General features: G+C 42.0%; 1 protein-coding gene and 1 non-coding gene across 8 annotated transcripts in view; one reads left to right on the top strand and one right to left on the bottom strand.

Annotated features, from left to right (window-relative positions):
• Positions 1-19,568, top strand: part of VPS35L (VPS35 endosomal protein sorting factor like) — a 130,231-nt gene that overhangs the window by 44,752 nt on the left and 65,911 nt on the right. For all 7 annotated transcript variants that reach the window (XM_067706492.1, XM_067706495.1, XM_067706491.1 and 4 more), the window contains exons 13-18: positions 3,427-3,504; positions 3,993-4,115; positions 12,928-12,974; positions 13,786-13,897; positions 14,428-14,544; positions 16,956-17,009. In XM_067706492.1, coding sequence (XP_067562593.1) covers positions 3,427-3,504; positions 3,993-4,115; positions 12,928-12,974; positions 13,786-13,897; positions 14,428-14,544; positions 16,956-17,009 — 531 coding nt within the window. The remainder of the gene's footprint in view (positions 1-3,426; positions 3,505-3,992; positions 4,116-12,927; positions 12,975-13,785; positions 13,898-14,427; positions 14,545-16,955; positions 17,010-19,568) is intronic.
• Positions 19,257-19,329, bottom strand: TRNAG-ACC (transfer RNA glycine (anticodon ACC)). The gene has a single exon. It is a non-coding gene; the product is annotated as a tRNA-Gly (tRNA).

Below are 19,568 nucleotides of genomic sequence, written 5' to 3'. Positions count from 1 at the left end.
ATTCGATTGTTTTATTCGATTTTTGGTCTCTGTATTAAAGAGTTGGATTGGAGCGCGAGTTGGTGAGGGCTGTCTGGCAGGGCGAGGCGCCTGGTGACGGCGGGCATCAGGGTCTGTGCCGCCTGGCCTTGGAGGGCTGCTCTGCTGGTGAGGATTGTAAATCACTCAGCCTTTCTCTCCTTTAAAGCACCGTGAAGCTCCTACTTAAAACTAGTACGTTTTTCATTTATGAAAAACGCACCCTGTGGAGAGTTTACACTCGTTTTTCTTCAACTCACATGGGGCCTTTGCCTCTGGTAGCTTTCTGTGGAGTCCCCCTTGCTAGTTCCGTTGGCATTGTTCACCTTTAGAGAGGGGTTATTGCCCCTGTTCTTTAGGGTCCTGATGAACCCCAGACTTCCAGTGCCAAGAAATCAGAAGGCGAGGACCGTAGCCTTTGATCCGCTTCTTTTATGTGACGTCTAACAAATGACAGAAGCCCTGTGGTCTCCAGTGTCGCAAAGAAACCAAACAGTCATTGCCCTCAGAGTGAGTAGCAGACATCCTTAGGAAGGATACTTTTTATAGGTCCACTCCCTGATAAGGGAGAAAAGAAAAAAAGAAAGAAAGAAAAAGCTTTCCATTAAAGGGCACTTGCTCCCTCGTAGTAACCGAGGCCGAAGCGTTTACGCGTTGCCATCTGCTTGAAACTTGGCGTGGATTTTTCATACGGGAACATCAGATATGTTTCCTAGAGCTTCAGCTTTGGAATGTCGGGAGCTTGAACGCTCCAGCCGCGTCAGTGTTTGCTGAGGGCCTATTCTGTGCAGAATGCTGCTGGATCCTGCTGTGGGATGAAAGGATACTATCACTTGTGTATTTGTGCTCTGCTGCCTTTCCCCTTGTAGGACACATCACATTCTTTGAACTCACCTTGACGTCAGTAATAGTAGAATAATAAAGATCTAGAATCTCAGTGTGTTTTGTGACACACAGTTATTAAGCAGAAATCAGAACGTGGGTGGAAATATTCATTCCTTACAAACCTGTTCCAGTTTTAAAGTTTGAAGTAAGGTACACAGCCTAGTGAAAGATGATATTTGTTGCATATAACGTGCCTTTGCATGACAGATGCAACTTTAAAACTCAGTGGCAATGAGGAGAAATTACAGACCCACCCTAGGAAAGCTGGTGATGAGATGCACTGTATCTGAAATCATTTGTGTCAATTTAGGCAGAGCACTGATTTCCCTGGTTGGGTAGTTACTGAACATCTTCTGATATAAAAAGAAGGAGACAGTGTGCATTAGTAAGGATTCTTTCAATTGCAAGTGGCAAAACCCCAATTCATAGTACTTTGAAGCAAAAGGGGGTAAATTGTTGGCCGTTGCGCCTGAAGAGCCTGAGGTAGGGCATGCATGGCAGACCCAGGGCCCCCAAACCATGTCAAGAATTGTCTCCTCCCTCATTGCTCAGCTCTGCTCTCCTCTGTGTGACTGCACTCTGAGGCTTTCTTTTTCCATATGGTGGAAAGACCTCCATCCTCTTGACTTAGGAACTCCAGTGGCAAGAGTGCCTTTTCCGCAGTAGTTCCAGCCAGAGTTTCAGGGCAGAAACTCACTGTACCACCTTGGGTCCCTTGTCCATAGATAGACCAGTCAGTGGCCATGGGATGGGATATGCCTACGGACTGAGCCTGGGTCACGTGCCCACCCCTGCAGCTCAGGGTCGGCCGGGTCCAGCTCTGCCACAGACCTGGTCTGAGAGGGAAGTTTGATTTCCCGAAGACAAATCCACTTTACTGATTCCAGAAACAAAGGGAATGAATGCCAGGCGGGCAGAAACAGCAGATGGAAATCATGAGTAACTACCCTTGCTACTCTAGGTAGAAATCTTTTAGACCCAAGCGGATTTCCAAGCTGCTCATTTGGCTTTATGGGAAGACATAAACAAAACACAAAGTCAGGGCTTCCCTGGTGGCGCAGTGGTTGAGAGTCCGCCTGCCAAAGCAGGGGACACGGGTTCGTGCCCCGGTCCGGGAAGATCCCACATGCCGCGGAGTGGCTGGGCCCGTGAGCCATGGTCGCTGGGCCTGCGCGTCCGGAACCTGTGCTCCGCAACGGGAGAGGCCACAACAGTGAGAGGCCCGCGTACCGCAAAAAAACCCCACAAAGGCACTGAGTAGGCAGGGCATGGGGGACCTCAAAGCTGCTTATTAAAGGAAAGTATGATTAACTCCTAAGTCATGGCCCCTTCAGTTCCTCTCCACTGCTTGTCCACTGGGCTTTTTTTTTTTGCTGTCGCCTAACAGGTAATTATTGCCTTTTCTACAAAATGATTAGTGGAAGGAAAGACAATAGAATCAGAACACAGTAGAAGTGGATCTGACATTTGTTGTTAGTATTTTTTTTTAATCTCTGTGCCTGTCCTTGGAAGCGTCCCCAACAGCCATAGAGATGCCCTTGGAATTTACCGCCCCAGTGGATCTTGCATAATTCTTCTCAAAGGAATTCTTTACAGACATCTAAAAAACCTTGTTATCATGAATTTTCATGACCTCTGGGTAGGGGGGGGAGGTGAGTGGCAGGAATCTGTCCCCCTTGGAAGGAACCAGGTCCCAGAAAGCAACTCCCCTTACAAAGTTGTTTTCGTGCTAAAGCAGCAATGTGGCATTGAGGTGTATTCTGAGGAGCTCAGTCTAAGGAACATCATGATGCTTTGTTTTGTTTTAAATACTTGCACTCCCTGCCATAGCTGAGACCTTCACTTTCCCATCCAACCCTGGGGCTCTGGCCACCTTCTCTATGATTAGCAGATTTTTTCAGCTGAAAATGTTACCATCTTTTAAAACAATGAACGAAGGAACCAGTGGATTACAGCATTGTTAGGCTTCATGCTTGTCTAATAAAAACCGGCTTAAAATACATCCAAATTTATGGCTGCTTCCATGACTGCCCAGCAAAGAATGAATCCATGTATTTTAACAATGCAACAGTGAAGTCCCAGCTGACTCTCTTACATACCAGAATCTTTTTGCTTCATTTAATAAGTACAGCCACATGTGTGTTTATCATTTTTTAGAGAGGAAGAGAACATCGTATACATGATCTTGAGAGTACATTTCTCCTTAGTGCTGTATTGATTTGTTCCCTTGGTCATCTGTTCAGTCATACTTTCATTACCTTTGGGAAATTGCTAAGATGATTACTGCAAATGTTGCCCTTTTTTCATTAAAAATAGCTTCTGCGGTTTTTCTTATAAAAGCAAGATATGCTTATTGAATAAGAAAACAGATAAGCAAAAAGAATAAAAGTTAACTTGCTGGACCTCTCTGCCTATATCTGTCTATATGTATATTTTTAATTTACAAAAATGACATCACACTGGATATGTTATTTACAACCTGTTTTTCCATGGTCAAGGTAATTTCATTTTGATTGGCTACAGGTGGGCATGGAAGTGGCTCCACATCTCAAAGAAAGCCTAGATAAGAACTTCTTTGACTTCCTCCTCACATTCAAACAGGTAAGAGTACACTATCAGTCAGCGCAGCTAATTGATGTAATAGCTGCATGATCACAAATTCATAAAACCCAGTTGGTTTTCCAAGCCGAGATTGCCTTAAAGTTCTTTGAATGTGTAAACCCTATAAAATTACACTCGAGTCTGTTACACACAGTTAAAACGTGCTGATTGTACTGAACAAGCAGAGAGGGTTAATATGCATGTGTTACCTGGAAACATCTCCCGTTGATCAGCCTTGCTTCTTAGCATCTGCTGGCTCCAGTTTTATCAGGTTACCTCTCTGCACAGCACACATTCCCAGAACAGCTCAGCCTGGTGACATGGGAAACTTTGTGTGCTTTTTTCTAGTTTAAAAAAACCCTGAGAAACCAGGCTATTTCTCTCGGGGCCATCCAGATGCCTGCAGATATGCGCAGTCTGTGAGTTACATGCTCTTCGTTTATTATGTGACTTCCCCTTCTTTTGAGTGTTTATTTGGTCTCCTGTAGATTCACGGCGATACTGTCCAGAACCAGCTGGTGCTCCAGGGAGTGGAGCTTCCATCCTACCTCCCCTTGTACTCGCCTGCCATGGACTGGATCTTCCAGTGCATTTCCTACCATGCCCCCGAGGTAACTGCCAGGTGGCATCAGTGTGAAGCTCACCACCAAGGAGGGCTCCTCTCTTCTGTGTCGTAACAAGCCCTACACCTGTGTGCCCAGGGACATAATCAGGGCCCTTTCATAACGGCTCACTGTTGTGACTGGTTCTGCGCTCAGCACTTTTCCTGCCTTGCCTTGTTTACCAACTCTGGGAGGGGGCTGTAGGGGCCCAGAGAGGCCAAATAACTACACAAGGTCACACAGCTAGAAAGTGGCAGTGACTGGACACAAACCCATTGAATCCGACTCCAGGGCCAGCAGGCTTCATTGCCTCTTCACTAACCTTCATGCACTCCTTTTGTGTTGATAATAAGTTAATAAAGTCGTAAAGCAGATAATATTTTCTCCATTTTATGGAAGGAAAGTGAAACTCAAGATACGTAATTGCTCTTATAAATTTTTTTTTCTTTTCTTTTTTGTCTGATTGAAGCATTGTCAGGGATTAAAGTGAAGTCAGAATCATAGCAGAAATACTCTTTTTCTTCCCTAAGACTGAGAAGCAATTTCAGTGGAACACCAGTTTCAGATTGTCGCAATAACTGTGATGGATGAAGCTTCTGTTGTCTTCTCGTTGATGGTTGAGAATTTATTCTTTGTGAGGGAAAAAGAGACCTTGCTACAAAACAAGGGTATTTGGAGTAAAGCAAAATTCAAATCCACCTGCCTTTTCCCTGTATCTGCAAACACATATTGACAGCTGTTAAGAAAAAAAAGATACGACTGTGACTAAGCAATCCACTTTTTAAAATATCCAGTAGAAATAACTTGATGAGTGTGTAAACACACACACATACACATGTGTAGCTGCGTTCACGCTAGTGAAACAGTGGAGACAGCCATCAGAAGGGGATTGGTTAAATTATGGTCTGTGTACTCAGTGGAATGTTGTGGGGCCATTTAAGATGATGGAGACCCACGATGGAGTACACACTGATGTGCTCAAGTGAAAAAAAGAAGTTACACCTGTGTGTGTCCTAAGTGGTAGTGTGGCCTGGTGTTCAAGTGTGGGCCCTGGAGTTGGGGTGCCTAAATCTGAACCTCAGCTCTGTTGTTTACAGCTGTCAGACTAAAGCAGAGGCCAAGTCACTTGTCCCTAATCACTCAGCTTTTTTCTTTATCTGTGAAATGGGAGCAGTAATAATTCCTGTTTTCTAGTCTACTGCATGGATCAAACAAGGCAGTCCGTTTACAGCGCTTAGTGGAGAGTCCCACACACAGCGCTTGAATGCTGTGTCATCGGGATTGCAAACGTGATTTTCATATCTGCACAGGAGAATTGGGAGAGAGATATGACAGAATATCGCTGGAGGGCAAGATTTTGGATCGTCTTAACTTATTTTTTTGCCCTGTTTTTTAACTTTTCAGCAAGTATAATGTCTTGCATATATTTAAATTTTTCCAAATCCTAAAGTATGTGGAGAAAAATAGGGACATCTCATATTTCAGGTGAATTTTTTACCATTGAGTAAATTGATTTTAAATCAAGCCACTTTAACAGAAGATGCTTTGAAAACTTGCAGGCCATTCTCTGTGATCTTCAGTGTAGTCTCAGCCACCACACGCTGGCCCAGGCTCCTGGGAAGACGTATCATGAACTTGACCAATTCAGCTGAATGACTGAAACCTATGAGCAAGACAGAGTCATTTGAAAATGAGAACACTTATTTTTTTCTCCTTACTTTAATGAAAAGCAAAATTGGATTTAAAACAAAAAGTACATGTCATAAGGCATTCTTCCTTTTAAGTGCCAGTAATCTCAAAGGATGGCAGAAGCTGAGAGTAGAGCTTTCCTGGGGAGTAAAACTCTAGGAAATCATTATTGCACTAGAAGAAGTGATTAAAAAAATTAGGTCACCTGAATAATAATAAACTCTGATTCTTGGGGCATTTAAATAAGGAACTTGCAGTGTCTCATAAAAAAAGTCATTTTCAAAATGTGAAAGAATTAATGTCAGTGTGCAGGGTGGTGCTGAAGATGTGTGTGGCAATATGATACCTAAAAGCTCTTTGACAGTGGCTGGGATGTGTCCACCGGGGAGTTGGAGCTGTGTGTGTCTGTAAGAGGCCACGCCTCCAGAATGTAGGAGTTTGTCTTCAGCGGCTGGCAATGCACATGACAGGTAGGTGTGAGAGAGGAAGGGAGAACTATCTAGATGAGAGAAGGGAGAAGTGCCTTCAGCTGCAAATATCTGATGTTCGAAATTTCAGATGGAAATTGAAATATCAAATCCCTTCCCCCCCAAAAATCAAGGAGTGATTATTCAAAAAGGCTTTTTTGTTGTTGTTTAAAGACAGGATTTTTTCCCCTTATACAATTAAAATTAGAGTAAGTGAAAAACATTTATGCCCCCAATTTTAGGCACATTCTGCAGAGAGAAAAGCAACCGTTTCATAAAACCTGCTTTTGGGCAATGAAAACGAATCCCTTGATAAGCTTCTCATCATTTTCAGCAGCTTTTTATCTTGTCTGATATGGAATCTCATGATCACTTGCTAAGCTGTGTGATGCAGGTTGTCTCTGTTGAAGGAGGGAAGAGGAAGGTGGTAGAGGCTGGGGCAGGTAGTCGGGCAGACCTGGGTTCCAACTGTGGCTGTGTTGCCTTGGGCTGCTTTACCTCTTTGTGTTTCAGTATTACCAGCTGTAAAATGGGGCTAATAATAGAACCTTCCTCGAAGGGCTCTCACGAGATGACTGATCATGCACGTCAAGCGCATGGCCAAGAGCTGGTGCATGGTAGGCAGCAGGCAGATGGGGGTGGTTACCATTGTTGTCTTTGACCTTAACAGCAGATGGGAGCCTGGACTGACTTGAAGGCCAGGAGATGAGCAGAGGGGCAGTAAGGAGGGGTTGAGGGACGGGACCTGTATAGACGGACATAATAAGGAGACAAGCATTACTGGAGAAGAGTGAGGGACTAGGCTGGCTGGGAGTGGCTCAGGCAGAGGTTGTTGAACGTCATGTCGTGGAGACCAGGCAGCACTTGAATATTTTTGACCAGGGGGATAATATGAAAAAAGTGGTGCTTGAAGATCAAACTGGCAGAAGCATCTGAGATGGATTAGAGGAGAACTATTTGGTAGCCATGGAAAAACCAAGAGGCAGAATGGATGGGAGAGTACATATTCATTGGAAAGAATTTGGAAAAGACAGAAAGGTTAAAAGGAGGAAAGGAGCCACCTAAAATTCGGTCATGAATAACTGGGCACTGTTAACGTCTTGGTGCATTTTCTTTTTAATATTTCTCTCTCCACTTTGATTCTTGCTCTGTAATTGTGGTTTTGTAGATGAGAAATATTTCCTGTATGATTTTATGATGCTTTTCCCTCGCTTAACATTATAACAAATACCTATTGTTAGGAAAATTTTGTGACCTTTCAGGAGGCGTTTAGAAGGCAGTGTTGGTTGGCTGTGAAGAATGGAGCGGGGAGCTGGGTCTGAGATGCTGCTAAGCTTTGAGCCCTTAACCACCTCTTTCTGAGGCTCCCTCTGCCATGCGCCCCACAGGCACCCCTCGTTTTGTTGTGCTGTGCTTAATAAGCACTTCGCAAATAGTGCATTTTCATAAATTGAAGGTTTGTGGCAACCCTGCGTCGAGCAAGTCTATTGGTGCCATTTTTCTAACAGCATTTTGCTCACTTTGTGTCTCTGTGTCACAGTTTGGTAATTCTTGCAATATTTCAAACTTTTTCATTATTATTTGTTATGGTGACCTGTGATCAGTGATCTTTGATGTTACTATTGCAAAAAAAGTATGACTCACTGAAGGCTCAGATGATGGTTAGCATTTTTTAGCAATAAAATATTTTTTAATTAAGGTACGTACTTTTTTAGACATAATGCCATCGCACATATAATAGACTACAGTATAGTGTAAACATAACTTTTATTTGCACTGAGAAAGCAAAAAATTCGTGTGACTTGCTTTTTTGAAATAGTCACTTTATTGCAGTGGTCTGGAGCAGAACCTGCAATATCTCTGAGGTCTGCCTGTATTAGTTACTTTACTTGGGCTATCTTAATTCACTCTCAGAGCTTCCCCAAGCTAGGTGTTGCTGTTATACCCGTTTTACAGATGGGATACCTGAGGCTTACAAACTTCTTACAGTCACACAGTTAGAAAGAGGTCAGGTAGCCATTTTGGCAGTGACTGAAGCCAACAGATTTGTTCCCTTGACTGCTTTAGACTCTTTCTTTCTGGGTGTCTCCTGTTAACTGCTACATTTTAAGGTGGGACTTGAACGGATTGACCCATGGGACTGCTACTCCGATGGTCATACTATAAATTGCCCTTTAAACATTCTAACATACGATTAGGCTAGTAATGCAAATCTAAGACTAGTCTTGGTTGATGATAAATCCCTCTCAAGCATACAGGTGTGTTATTTTCATTCTTTCGAATTAGGGAAAAATCCCCAGAGAAAGATAAATAAAGGAAAAATTAAAAATTTCTCATTTTACTACCTGGGGTATAAAATTTCTTTTTATTCACATTGAAATATTTTGTTTCTTTGAGACTTGAGCCATATTAACTCTGGATTGGAGGAAAGATACTAGCTTTTAAGATTAGTTTATGATTTTGCCTACTGTTTTACATGTTTGTTTCATCTACAGAAATAAGGAAAATGTGATATGTGTATCATTTAGTTCACTTTTTTTATGGAGCAGTAATTGTAAATGCTGATTGGAAGGCTATTTAGTAAAAGTATAAGTACATATCTTCCGAGCACCCTGGGCTGCGTATGAGTTAATCTCAGTTTAGAAAACAGAAATGTGTTATTGACCCAACTTCTTTTTTCTTTTCCTATACTTTTGAAGTGGGCAGATAACTCTAATCTGGAGATAACCTTAAAAATCCAGTAGTTAAATGTGATGGTGGCTATACAAATCCAAATAAGTTAATGAAGTGTCACAAAGATATACCCTTTACCCCACAAAAAGAAAGGTGTATGAAAAACCTGGTGAAATAGTCTAGTTAATTATATTATACCAATGTCAGTTTCCTGATTTTGACAATGCACTATAGTTATGTAAGGTGTTACCACTGGGGGAAGCTGGGTGATGGTACCCAGCACCTATACTATTTCTGCAATTTCTCATGAGGCTATAATTGGTTAAAAATAAAACATTTAAAAAACTTCATCAATTTGGAGCAGTTTGAAAATAGTTACATACATGATGTGGATTCCTCAGGCATTAAAAGGAATGAGGTAGACTTGAGTGTACTAACACGGGAGGAGGGAGGCCCGTGCTCGATTCTTGAGTGAAAAAGGCAAATTGTCGCTCAATGTGTATAAGACTATCCATTTCTGTAAAACAGAACAAAAGTCTTCTACAGCAAAAGCTACGTATTCATAGGGCATAGACAAAGGCCTAGAAGGATAAACACCAAATGTTGACACTGTTGATCCCTAGGAAGTGGGAGTTGGGAGGGAGGGCACTCATAATTTACTTGATACATGACAATATTATTTGAACTTCTGTCCATAAGCATTTCTTATTTTTATAAAAAAACAAATATATAAACAAATGAAGTGTAGGGGCCTAATGAATCTTCAAGTTCTGATGTGTCTGTGAACATATATTCAGAGTTGCAAGTTTTTCAATTGTTTATCTCAGCCAATAGGCTTTTTTCGATCTCAGTCCGCTTTGAACTGTTGTTCATCTTGTTCTTGCCAAAGGTAATCAATCCTGTCACTTCTCAGAAAAAAAAATTAATAACCTCTAACAGACCTTCCTGGGATCTATATAGCATTTGGCTCCTGGACACTTAAGGGTAATGACAATGAGCCCTTTTTTTTTTTTTTTTTTTTTAAGTTATATTCTTGGCTGCATTTTTAATGCGTTCATCTCCTGTGGAAAGAGAACTTTTAAAGCATTTGTCTTGTCTTAATGGCCAGAACACTTTGTCCATATGTTAGCATTTGCCCTATTTCGTCTTTTCAGAAGTGGTGGGCCAAGATAGCTCATTCATTTGTGCATGTGTGTGCACATGTGCACTTGCATGTGTGTGTATGAAAGAGAGAATAAGCATCTAAGATCATGGATTTCTGTCTGATTTCCTCACTGCTATTCCCAGTGCCTAAAATAGTGGCTAGTACATTAGAGTTGCTTCACAGGCAGGTGTTGAGTGAGTGATTATTTGTGCATGTTAAGGAGTATCAATGTGATGATCATTATAAGGATATCTCTTTCCCAGTCTTCCCAGAAACCACTTTGATATCGGTCTTCATGAATGACTTTTCAAATATTAAATCCCCATGAATGGGTTAGGGAAGTCATTTGTGACATTGTCAATTTTATCATCAATTGGGATGCTGGCTGCAAGGAACAAACACCTAACTGGCCCTTCAAAAATAATTCAGTGTGTTCTGTTGAATAACAGTGAAGGCTCTGGGCCAGGCAGGTTCCGTTCTTTTCTCTGCTCTGCCATCCCCAGATAGCAGCAAAGTGGCTGTAGCCATTCCACACATAATGTCCAGACATGGCAGCATCCGAAGGCAGAAAGATGGGGAGTCTTCGGTTCCTCTTTAAGGACAACTTTGGGAATTCCCTGGCGGTCCAGTGGTTGGGACTCGGTGCTCTCACTGCTGAGGGCCTGGGTTCAATCCCTGGTCGAGGAACTAGGATCCCACGGGCCGTGCAGTGTGGCCAAAAAAAAAAAGGAAACTTTTCCTCTAAGCCCCCATCTAAGTAGCAAGAAATGGGTCATGTGCCCTGTCTAAACTCACCACTGGCAAGGGGAATGGGACCGCCGTGATTGGCTTGGGCCTGTATTACTTTGCTTAGTATGTTTGGGCTGCTCTAAGAAAACACCACAAACTGGGTGGCTTATAAACAAAAGAAATCTATTTCTAATGGTTCTGGAGGTTGGGACGTCCAGGATCAAGATGCTGGCAGATACAGTGTCTGGTGAGGGCCTACTTCCTTGTTCATTGACAGCTGTCTTCATGCTGTGTCCTCACATGGCAGAAGGGACAAGGGAGCTTTCTTGGGCCACTTTTATAAGAGTACTAATTCCATTCATAAGGGCTCCACCCTTAAGACCTAATCACCTCCAAAAGACTCCACCTTCTAACACCATCAACTTGGGAATTAGGTGGCTATTCAGACCTTAGCAGGCTTCCATAATACACTGGGTAGCTTAAACAACAGAAGTTTATTTTCTCAAAGTTTTGAAGGCTGGAAAGTTCAAGATCAAGGTGCCTGCAAGGTTGGTTTCTGGTGAGGCCTTTCTCCTTGGCTTGCAGTCCACTGTCTTCTCACTGTGTCCTCTCCTGGTCTTCTCATCTGTGCATTGTGTGTCCCTAGTCTCTCTTCCTCTTCTTTTAAGGACACCAGTCCTGTTGGATTAGGGCCGCACTCTTATGACCTCACTTAACATTAATTAACTCCTTAAAAGCGCCATCTCCAAACACAGTCACACTGCGGGTTAGAGCTTCAGCATATGAATTTGGATGGGACATAATTCACTCCATAACAGGACCCAACCTGTATTTTGTTGGCAGAGACAGAAATCTGAATAAAATCAGGGTTCTGGGGTAAGGGGTACTGACAGTATCTCCACAAGCAACTACCACCTTAATTATTCAGGCAGCACCCAGGATACAGAGGGCCACAGCTGGAAAGGGTAGAATTTCACTAAAGAAGACTGATTTTATCTTTTGCCTTCTGGGCCAGACTTAGGTACAAATCTCATTTCTACCACTTAGTAGGAAGTGGCTTAACCTAGCTGAGTTTTGGCTTCCTCGTCTGTAAAGTGCTGATAATTGACACGGGCCTCAAAGGCCATTGTGAAGAGTAAATGGGAAAAGGTGTGTAAAGCGCTTAGCCCAGTGCCTAGTGCTGTGCGCCTGGTGAGTTCTCAGTGTCGATGCTGCTGTTACCAGCTCTTTTGTCTTGGGATTGACCTTGCCTGTGCCATTCAAAACCTTGCCCAAACCACTGCCCTATTGGAGACTTCTTCCATTGATTTTTTTTTAAAAATAGGAGCTCTTTTAAAGATACGTAATTGTCTTAAGATAGCTCTAAAGCCATTAATAGTATCCCAATGAGTAAAACATTTACTTCCTTTTGGGGAAAAAAATGTCCTTCAAAATGCATGGAGAGGAAGTATAGTGAAGAGCATGGCCCTTGATGCCCGACTGCCCGGGTCACATCCAGCCCGCCGTAACTAGCCGTGTCACCTTGGCCCAAGCACATCACTGTTCAGTGGCTTGGTTTCTCATCTGTGAAATGGGAGAATAGAGAGCCTGACTCATGGTGGTTGTGAGAAGTGACATCATGAGTGCCAAGTGCTTCTCACCGTGACTGGCCAGCACCAGGTACTGGCCCAGTGTTTGTTATTTGTTTTACTGAGAATTTCACAGACACCTCGTGAAATGGGGAGGAACAAGGGGGGTCTAGAGGAGGTGAGGAGTAAAGCAGATTTCATTCTTGGTGCCCTGGAGCATAGGAGGTACCACTCTCATCATCCTGCAGTAATCTGTAGGTGGGATGGTACCACAGGTCGGTATCATCTACCTAAGGATGAGGAAAAGTAGTTGGTGAGACTGGATTTGAACCCAAGTGTGCCTGAGGCCAGGGCCCCCGCTCTTATCCATTATACTAAATGCCACAAGAGTGAGCTTGTTTTCTCCTTCATCTTCCCCATCCCTGCCAGGCACTGAGATAGAAATGGGCATGTGGCTGTATTTATTTTAGAGTATTGCTTTGGAAATCTGTTCATGAGAAGTGTTGCTTTAGATCCTCCAACTTGATGGTTTTTATCATTTTTTTGATTAGGCTCTGCTAACCGAAATGATGGAGAGATGTAAGAAACTAGCAAACAAGTAAGTATTTTGAAATTCATAAAGCCTGTGTTTGAAAATGGACTTGGTTGCTTTTTTTTGAGGTTGGCGTGCTTGCATGGGCAAGAGGGCCAACAGAGAAGCAGGATAGCATGGAGGTCAGGAATGCTGGAGTCCAGGTGCCTGGCTTCAGAGCTTGGCTCCACTCTTTCTTAGCTTTCTGACCTTGGGTCACTTACTTTGACCCCTCTGTGCCTTGTTCTCCTCCTCTGTAAAATGGGTATAATAATAGTTCTTTCCCTGCGGGGCTGTGTTAAGTGATAAGGTCAGGATAAACTCGAATTCCTGTCTACCAGGCATAAGAGGTTTCTCCTCTGCTCTCCTTTTGGTGGCAGATGTGTGAGCAGCCTGGAGTGGGTTTTGTTCACCACTGTGTCCCTAGGTCCTAGAACAGTGCTTTTCCTAAGAGATGCGGATATACATTTGCAGCTTGGATCAATATTCTTACTTAATATTTAGTTTTATTTGTGCACTGAAGGCTCAGTTTTCTTCTGTTTAAATGGATTTGATTACTTTCTTATTTACCTGTCCATCCATTGATCCATCTACCCATTCACTCATCCATCCACCCATCCATCCATTCTTCCAGTCAGTTGAATATTAAGTTCTGAATATGCATAAAACACCGAGTTAGTCTCTAGAGGTTGCCTTTTTACTCCAGTCTTCTTATTTTTCCACCCTTACCATTAAAGGGCTGTCAGTCATCTTTCCCAACAACATACATCCTAAAATGAAAGCGACTTTCATTAAGGGGAAGCTCTGCTGACGTGGGGTATGTGTGTGTGTCTTTCAGTGCCTTGCTGTTGAATTCCGTAATGTCAGCTTTCCGGGCCGAGTTCATCGCCACAAGGTCCATGGATTTCATCGGCATGATTAAAGAGTGCGATGAGTCTGGTTTCCCCAAGGTAGGCTCTTGACTTAATGCTTAGCGGAGAACAAATAGGCAATGTTTGCCCAGTAGCTCCCCAGGGAGAGAGAGTTCGGAGTCAGGGGAAGCTCCAGCCAACAGGAAAACAAGCAAGGGCTCTGTTTCTGAAGAGTACGGTGGAGAATGAGTTAGCGACTGGGGTTGTGAGACACGTGTAATTGCCGCGAGTCAGGCCTCCTTGAGTCCTAAATCTGTCAAATTAGCTCACTATGAAATATTTAGGAAGAATTTTGGTCTTACATCCTTAAAACTGTATCTTCACTTATTATTTATGAAAAGCTTTGTCCAGGAGAATATTATGGCCCACAGGTTGGACCAGTACACAGAGCCAGCTCTCTGTTTTGAGCTTCTCAGTCTAACTTGCACAGGTCTGTGGTAGAACTTCAGAAAACGGTCGTTGGAAGATTAACCTCAAGACAGGCCAACTGTTACAGCCTTTTCCTTTATTGCCTCAAGTTACTCTGATTGTACATCTCCAGGATCGTAATGGTTTGCTGTATTTCTTAGCATCTTCTCTTTCGCTCACTGGGCTTAAACTTGGCCTTGGCTAATCCTCCTGAGAGTGATCGACTTCAGATTCTCAATGAAGCTTGGAAAGTTATCACTAAATTGAAGAATCCACAGGTGGGTGACCATTTAGACCTTGTATTGACTGCTTTTTGTCCAAGTTATGCAGTATACTCTTTCTTTTAAAAAATTTCTCTTTCAGTTAATCATCCTTATTTTTTTAAAGAAATCTACTTTTAATTGCATTATTTGTTAATCTGTAATGGAGAACTTATAGCTTTAAAGATGTATTTCTTTGATTTTTGTGTCCCTAGCATGTCTTATTCTTGAGGCCTTAAGATGCACCAAAAGTGTAAAATTATAAATACTTGAAACTTAAAAAGACCTGTAGCTTTGCAAAGAGCATTCGAAGTACAGCAGTCTGTAGCACGGTTGACCTTTGAACAGCATGGGTTTGAGCTGCGCAGATCCACTTATACATGGAATTTTTTTTCAATAGTAAATAGTATACAACCTATGGTTGGTTGAATCCACAGAAGTGGAATCGCAAATACGGAGGAATCGTGGATACAGAGGGCTGACTATAAGTTATATGTGAATTTTTGACTGCGTGGAGGATCAGTGTCCCTAAGCCCTGCGTTTTTTAAGGGTCAAGTTGTATTTGGATTTGAAAAAAACAATTTATTGAGATATTCCTAAATTGAAGATCAGTAGTCAAGCCAGTGATTAGCAAAAGGGAATTCCAGTTTCCTTCACTTGAATGGACAGCTGAAGGCTCTTTCTCCCCATACTTCTGACACAGGAAGTCTTGGGAAGATGGACCAACTGATGTTAGTTTCTGTAATGCATGTAGTGCTGGTCATCATGTTGTAGGTTTGGGTTTTATGCCTCACTGTCCTTTCAGGCAATGTGCCAGCAATTTATGTGGCTGCCACTAGGGAAATGCTGTTGGCTGTCTTTGTGGCCAAACTTCACCACACCCTGCACTGTTCCTCTCCTACTAGCAGCATGTCCTTGTTCATTTAGTTTGTTGTAACAGAATATGACAGATCATGTGGCTTATGTACAATAGAAATTTATTTCTCACATTTCTGAAGGCTGGAAGTACAAGATCAGGTGACCAGCATGGTTGGGTTCTGGTGAGGACCCTCTTCTAGGTTGCAGCCTGCCAGCTTCTCCTCCTCACATCGCAGAAAGAGGGAAAGAGACCTCTCTAGGGTCCCTTTTATAAGGGCACTAATTCCAATCGGGGGCTCCACCCTCATGACCTAACCACTGCCAAAGGCCTCACCTCCTAATACCATCACATCAAGGGCTAGGATTTCAACATATGCGTTTTGTGGGGGATACAAACATTCAGACCATAACACAGAGAATAAGTGAATATGTGGCATTTGATTTGATCATTTATTGAGAAGGAAATATTGAAGTGAGCCCAGTTATAAACCCCTTGCTAATCACCACATTTGTGATAGTGTATTAAGAACAATATAATTTAGAAAAATTGGAGACTTTTTTACAAAATCGTATACCTAGTTTAATTCAGCAAAATTCTCACTAAACTCTAGCCGTTGAAATTCTCTATTTAACTTAACTCTGATTGGCTAATGAAAACAGCTTATTTAGGATATTTAAGTCAAAAACCTCTGGGCCTCTGGTGCCTGTACTTCAGTGCTTCAAAGCAACCTTGCATCAAAAGCTCATAATAACAGTTTTCTCCAGTCTTTAACTTCACACTCTCCTCGTTAAGTCCACCTTAGCATTCCTGTTAGACTTTAGAATGTTCCTGGCTTTTCTTGTGTGAATGAGATAACTGTTTTCTTCCCTCCCCATTTCTTCTTTCTTTTCCTTTAAGTGTCAGAACAGAAAAGGTATACTTGCAGACTCTGTTTTTCCTTGACAGTTTTTTCCCATGTGCATATTTTCTGGGGCAGACAACCTTACCAAGTTGGTCATTGCCATTTCCGTAGCCATCTCATTGTCTCTTCTACTTGAATCTAACACATCCTTTCTTACCTAAAACCTTTGTGCTTTCTTAACCTTTTTACAACTTATATGCAGAACCCTCTCTAGGACAAACGGTTTGTTTTTAAAGGCAGGAGGCCTGTTTTTTCTCAGAACATTCAAAAGTCACATCGTAAACACTACTTGAATTTTCAACCAGATCTGTGGTCATTGTGTCCACTGAGGTGTGATGAGGTCTCCCCACTGTTATCTCCGCTGCCCTTTGGTTCTTCCCATTCTCCAGACATGGCAGAGCTTCCCAGATTTCTGTCTTGGCCCAAGTAGCAATTCTGGAATGACAGTCTAATTGGTTTCAGGCAACTTATGTTTTCTCACGTCACCTCTCAGGGTAAAAATCTATCAGTGGGCCAGAGTTTTCTGTACATGAACCACTCTTGAAATCCCCATCACTTACCAACTCTTAGTTTTCAAAGCCCTTGAAGGGATTTGTACACGATGAGCTTTTGCCATAAGGTCAATCGTGGCATTCTTACTGTAAAGACATTTTTACTTTTTCTTTGTAGGACTACATTAATTGTGCCGAAGTGTGGGTAGAGTACACCTGCAAACATTTCACGGTATGTGTGCTGTGGTATTGTTTTTGAAAGAATTACTGTATATTTTTTTCATGTTCGTAATTGTGAATAAGTCTAGCTTAGACATTTAGGTATTTTATGATGGTAATTATTCTTTATGAAAATTGCATCCTTTATGGTATAGTGTGATGGAGCATTAATACGTGACCTATAACAAAAGTGTTCCACACTCACGTGTAAGCTTGGGAAATGCCGCATTATACAAAGTGAAGCAGGTTTTTTCACCATAGTACACCTTAGATCCTTATTGTTAAAGTATATTGGGACTTTCCATGGGAGTCTAGTCAGCAGCGTTTTCCAAACATATTTGATTTGCGTGTAATTTAATTTTTTTCTAAGCAAACAAAGATACTTCTTTTCCTAGGCCCAAACTAGAACCCCAGTTTGGGAAATACTGGTCTTGTCAATGAGCAGAGACTTTAGAAGCAGGTAGAAGTGGTTTCAAATCCTGTTGCCAGGTGTTTATTTTAATCAACTTAAAAAAACCCGAAGTTTAGCCTACATGAAGAAAAGCATATATATCGTAAGTTTGCTGTATAATGAATCTTCACAAAATACACCCATGTAATCATGGTCCAGATCAAGAAACAGGAAATAACTCCCCACTCCACCCTGAAGCCCCCCCATACTCTCCTCCCAGTCACAGCCTTGGAAGTTGAAGGTAGGCACCATCTGGTCTCTAACTCCAGAAATGGGTTTTGCCTCGTTTTGAGCATTATGTAAATGTTGGTCTGTTAATTTTCTTTCTTTTGTCCAATTTTTGTTTTATTATGGAAACTTCAAACATATGATCCTCCTTGTACTTATCACCCAGAAATGATCAACTTATGACAGATCTTGTTTCGTGTCCTTCCCTTTTCTCCCCACCCTTGGATTATTTTGAAGCACAGCTCAATCACCGTGTTTCACCTGTCAGTATCTCTGCACATATCTCTAAAATAGAATTCACTTTTCTGAAACAAAATCTCAATACGTTATCGTAACTAATAAAATCAATAATGTTTTAATACCATTAAAAATCGATAAATTTTCAGATTTCTCCAATTGTCTCATAAGTTTTTTACAGTTTATTTGTTCAATCAGGATTAAAACAGGATCTATACGTTGTAAAAACTTTAGAGTTATTTTAATCTGTAAGTTCCCTCTCTCTTCCCCTCTCTTTCCCTCCCTCCCTCCCTGTTCCCTTCCCTTTTTTTTTTCTATTATTTATTTGTTGAAGAAATTGGGTCCTTTGTCCTGTAGAGTTTCCCGGTCTCGATTGGCCAGATGTATGCCTGTGGTGGTGATTAAACATGCTCTTCTGCCTCCAGTATTTCCTATAAATCGGCAGTTAGTTCTGGAGACAGGAGACTTCATCAGCTTCAGATCTGACTTTTTGGCACCCTGGGTGCTGGCATGGTGCTTCTCCTGGGAGGCTCACGGTATCTGGTTGTCTCTCCGTGATGTGAGTGACCACTGAAGCGCATTCATCTTATGGTTTATCACGGGTTGCAAAGTGGTGATATTAGGAGTTATCATTTCTCCTTTATTTGTTAGCTAGAATACTTGCATGAAGAGAACCTTTTCACTCCACGTATTTGGTTACCCTGAGGTAACAGTTTGTACAGAAAAGGCAAGATGCTCATTTTTGCCCCTGTTACTTACTAGTTTTTAGAGTAAAGAGTCAATTCCCCAGCATCCCCAAAGGTCACCAGTGAGTAGTAGTTGCTGTGGGTATCTGTAGGAGCTCACTAATTGAAACATATTTGATATGTATCAGTCATTGCAATTGTATTATTCTTACTGATGCTCAGTTGTCCCATTTTTGTCCAGTGGGTGCTTTTTCAGGTTGGCTTCTGAGTCCTGACACATTCTTTGTAGTCTTTGATGCCTTCCTTGCTTTCTATTATAAGATGCTCCAGCCTCCCTTGTATTTTTCTTATCTTAGATTTGGAATCAGCTCTTTCTCCAAGAAGCTTTGGTTCCTTTTAATGCCATTGTCAGATTTTTTTAGCTCTGTGACCCTGGCTAAGCCACTTAGCCACTTAACTTTTCATGGGGATAATGATGTCCATGATGGGGAGGTGTTTTTTTTTTAATATTTATTTATTTATGATGGGGAGGTTTTTTAAAAAAATATTTATTTATTTCTGTATGTATTTATTTATTTGGATGTGCCTGGTCTTAGTTGCGGCATGCGGGATCTTTGTTGTGGCACGTGGGCTCTTAGTTGTGGCATACGGGATCTAGTTCCCTGACCAGGGATTGAACCCAGGCCCTCTGCATTGGTAGCGCAGAGTCTTAACCACTGGACCACCAGGGAAGTCCGTGTGCTGTGGAGTTTAATGAACATTAAATGAGAAAGTACATAATGGCAACTGTTTAGATAGCGTGCTATGTGCCAGGCACTTTACCTGTAAGCTGCACAGCTTCATAGTGACCTTGCCAGGAAGTTTCACTGTTCCAGTTATATAGACCAGGGCTCAGCACACTTTTTCTGTAGAAGTCCACTTTTTTCTGTATTTGAGGCTTTGTGGACCATATGATCTCTGTTACAAGTGC

The sequence above is a fragment of the Pseudorca crassidens genome, chromosome 15 (genome assembly GCF_039906515.1).
Source record: "Pseudorca crassidens isolate mPseCra1 chromosome 15, mPseCra1.hap1, whole genome shotgun sequence".
NCBI classification, from domain to species: domain Eukaryota; kingdom Metazoa; phylum Chordata; class Mammalia; order Artiodactyla; family Delphinidae; genus Pseudorca; species Pseudorca crassidens.
Note: the sequence above shows the minus strand (reverse complement) of the source record. Positions and strands in the feature narration are given on the sequence as shown.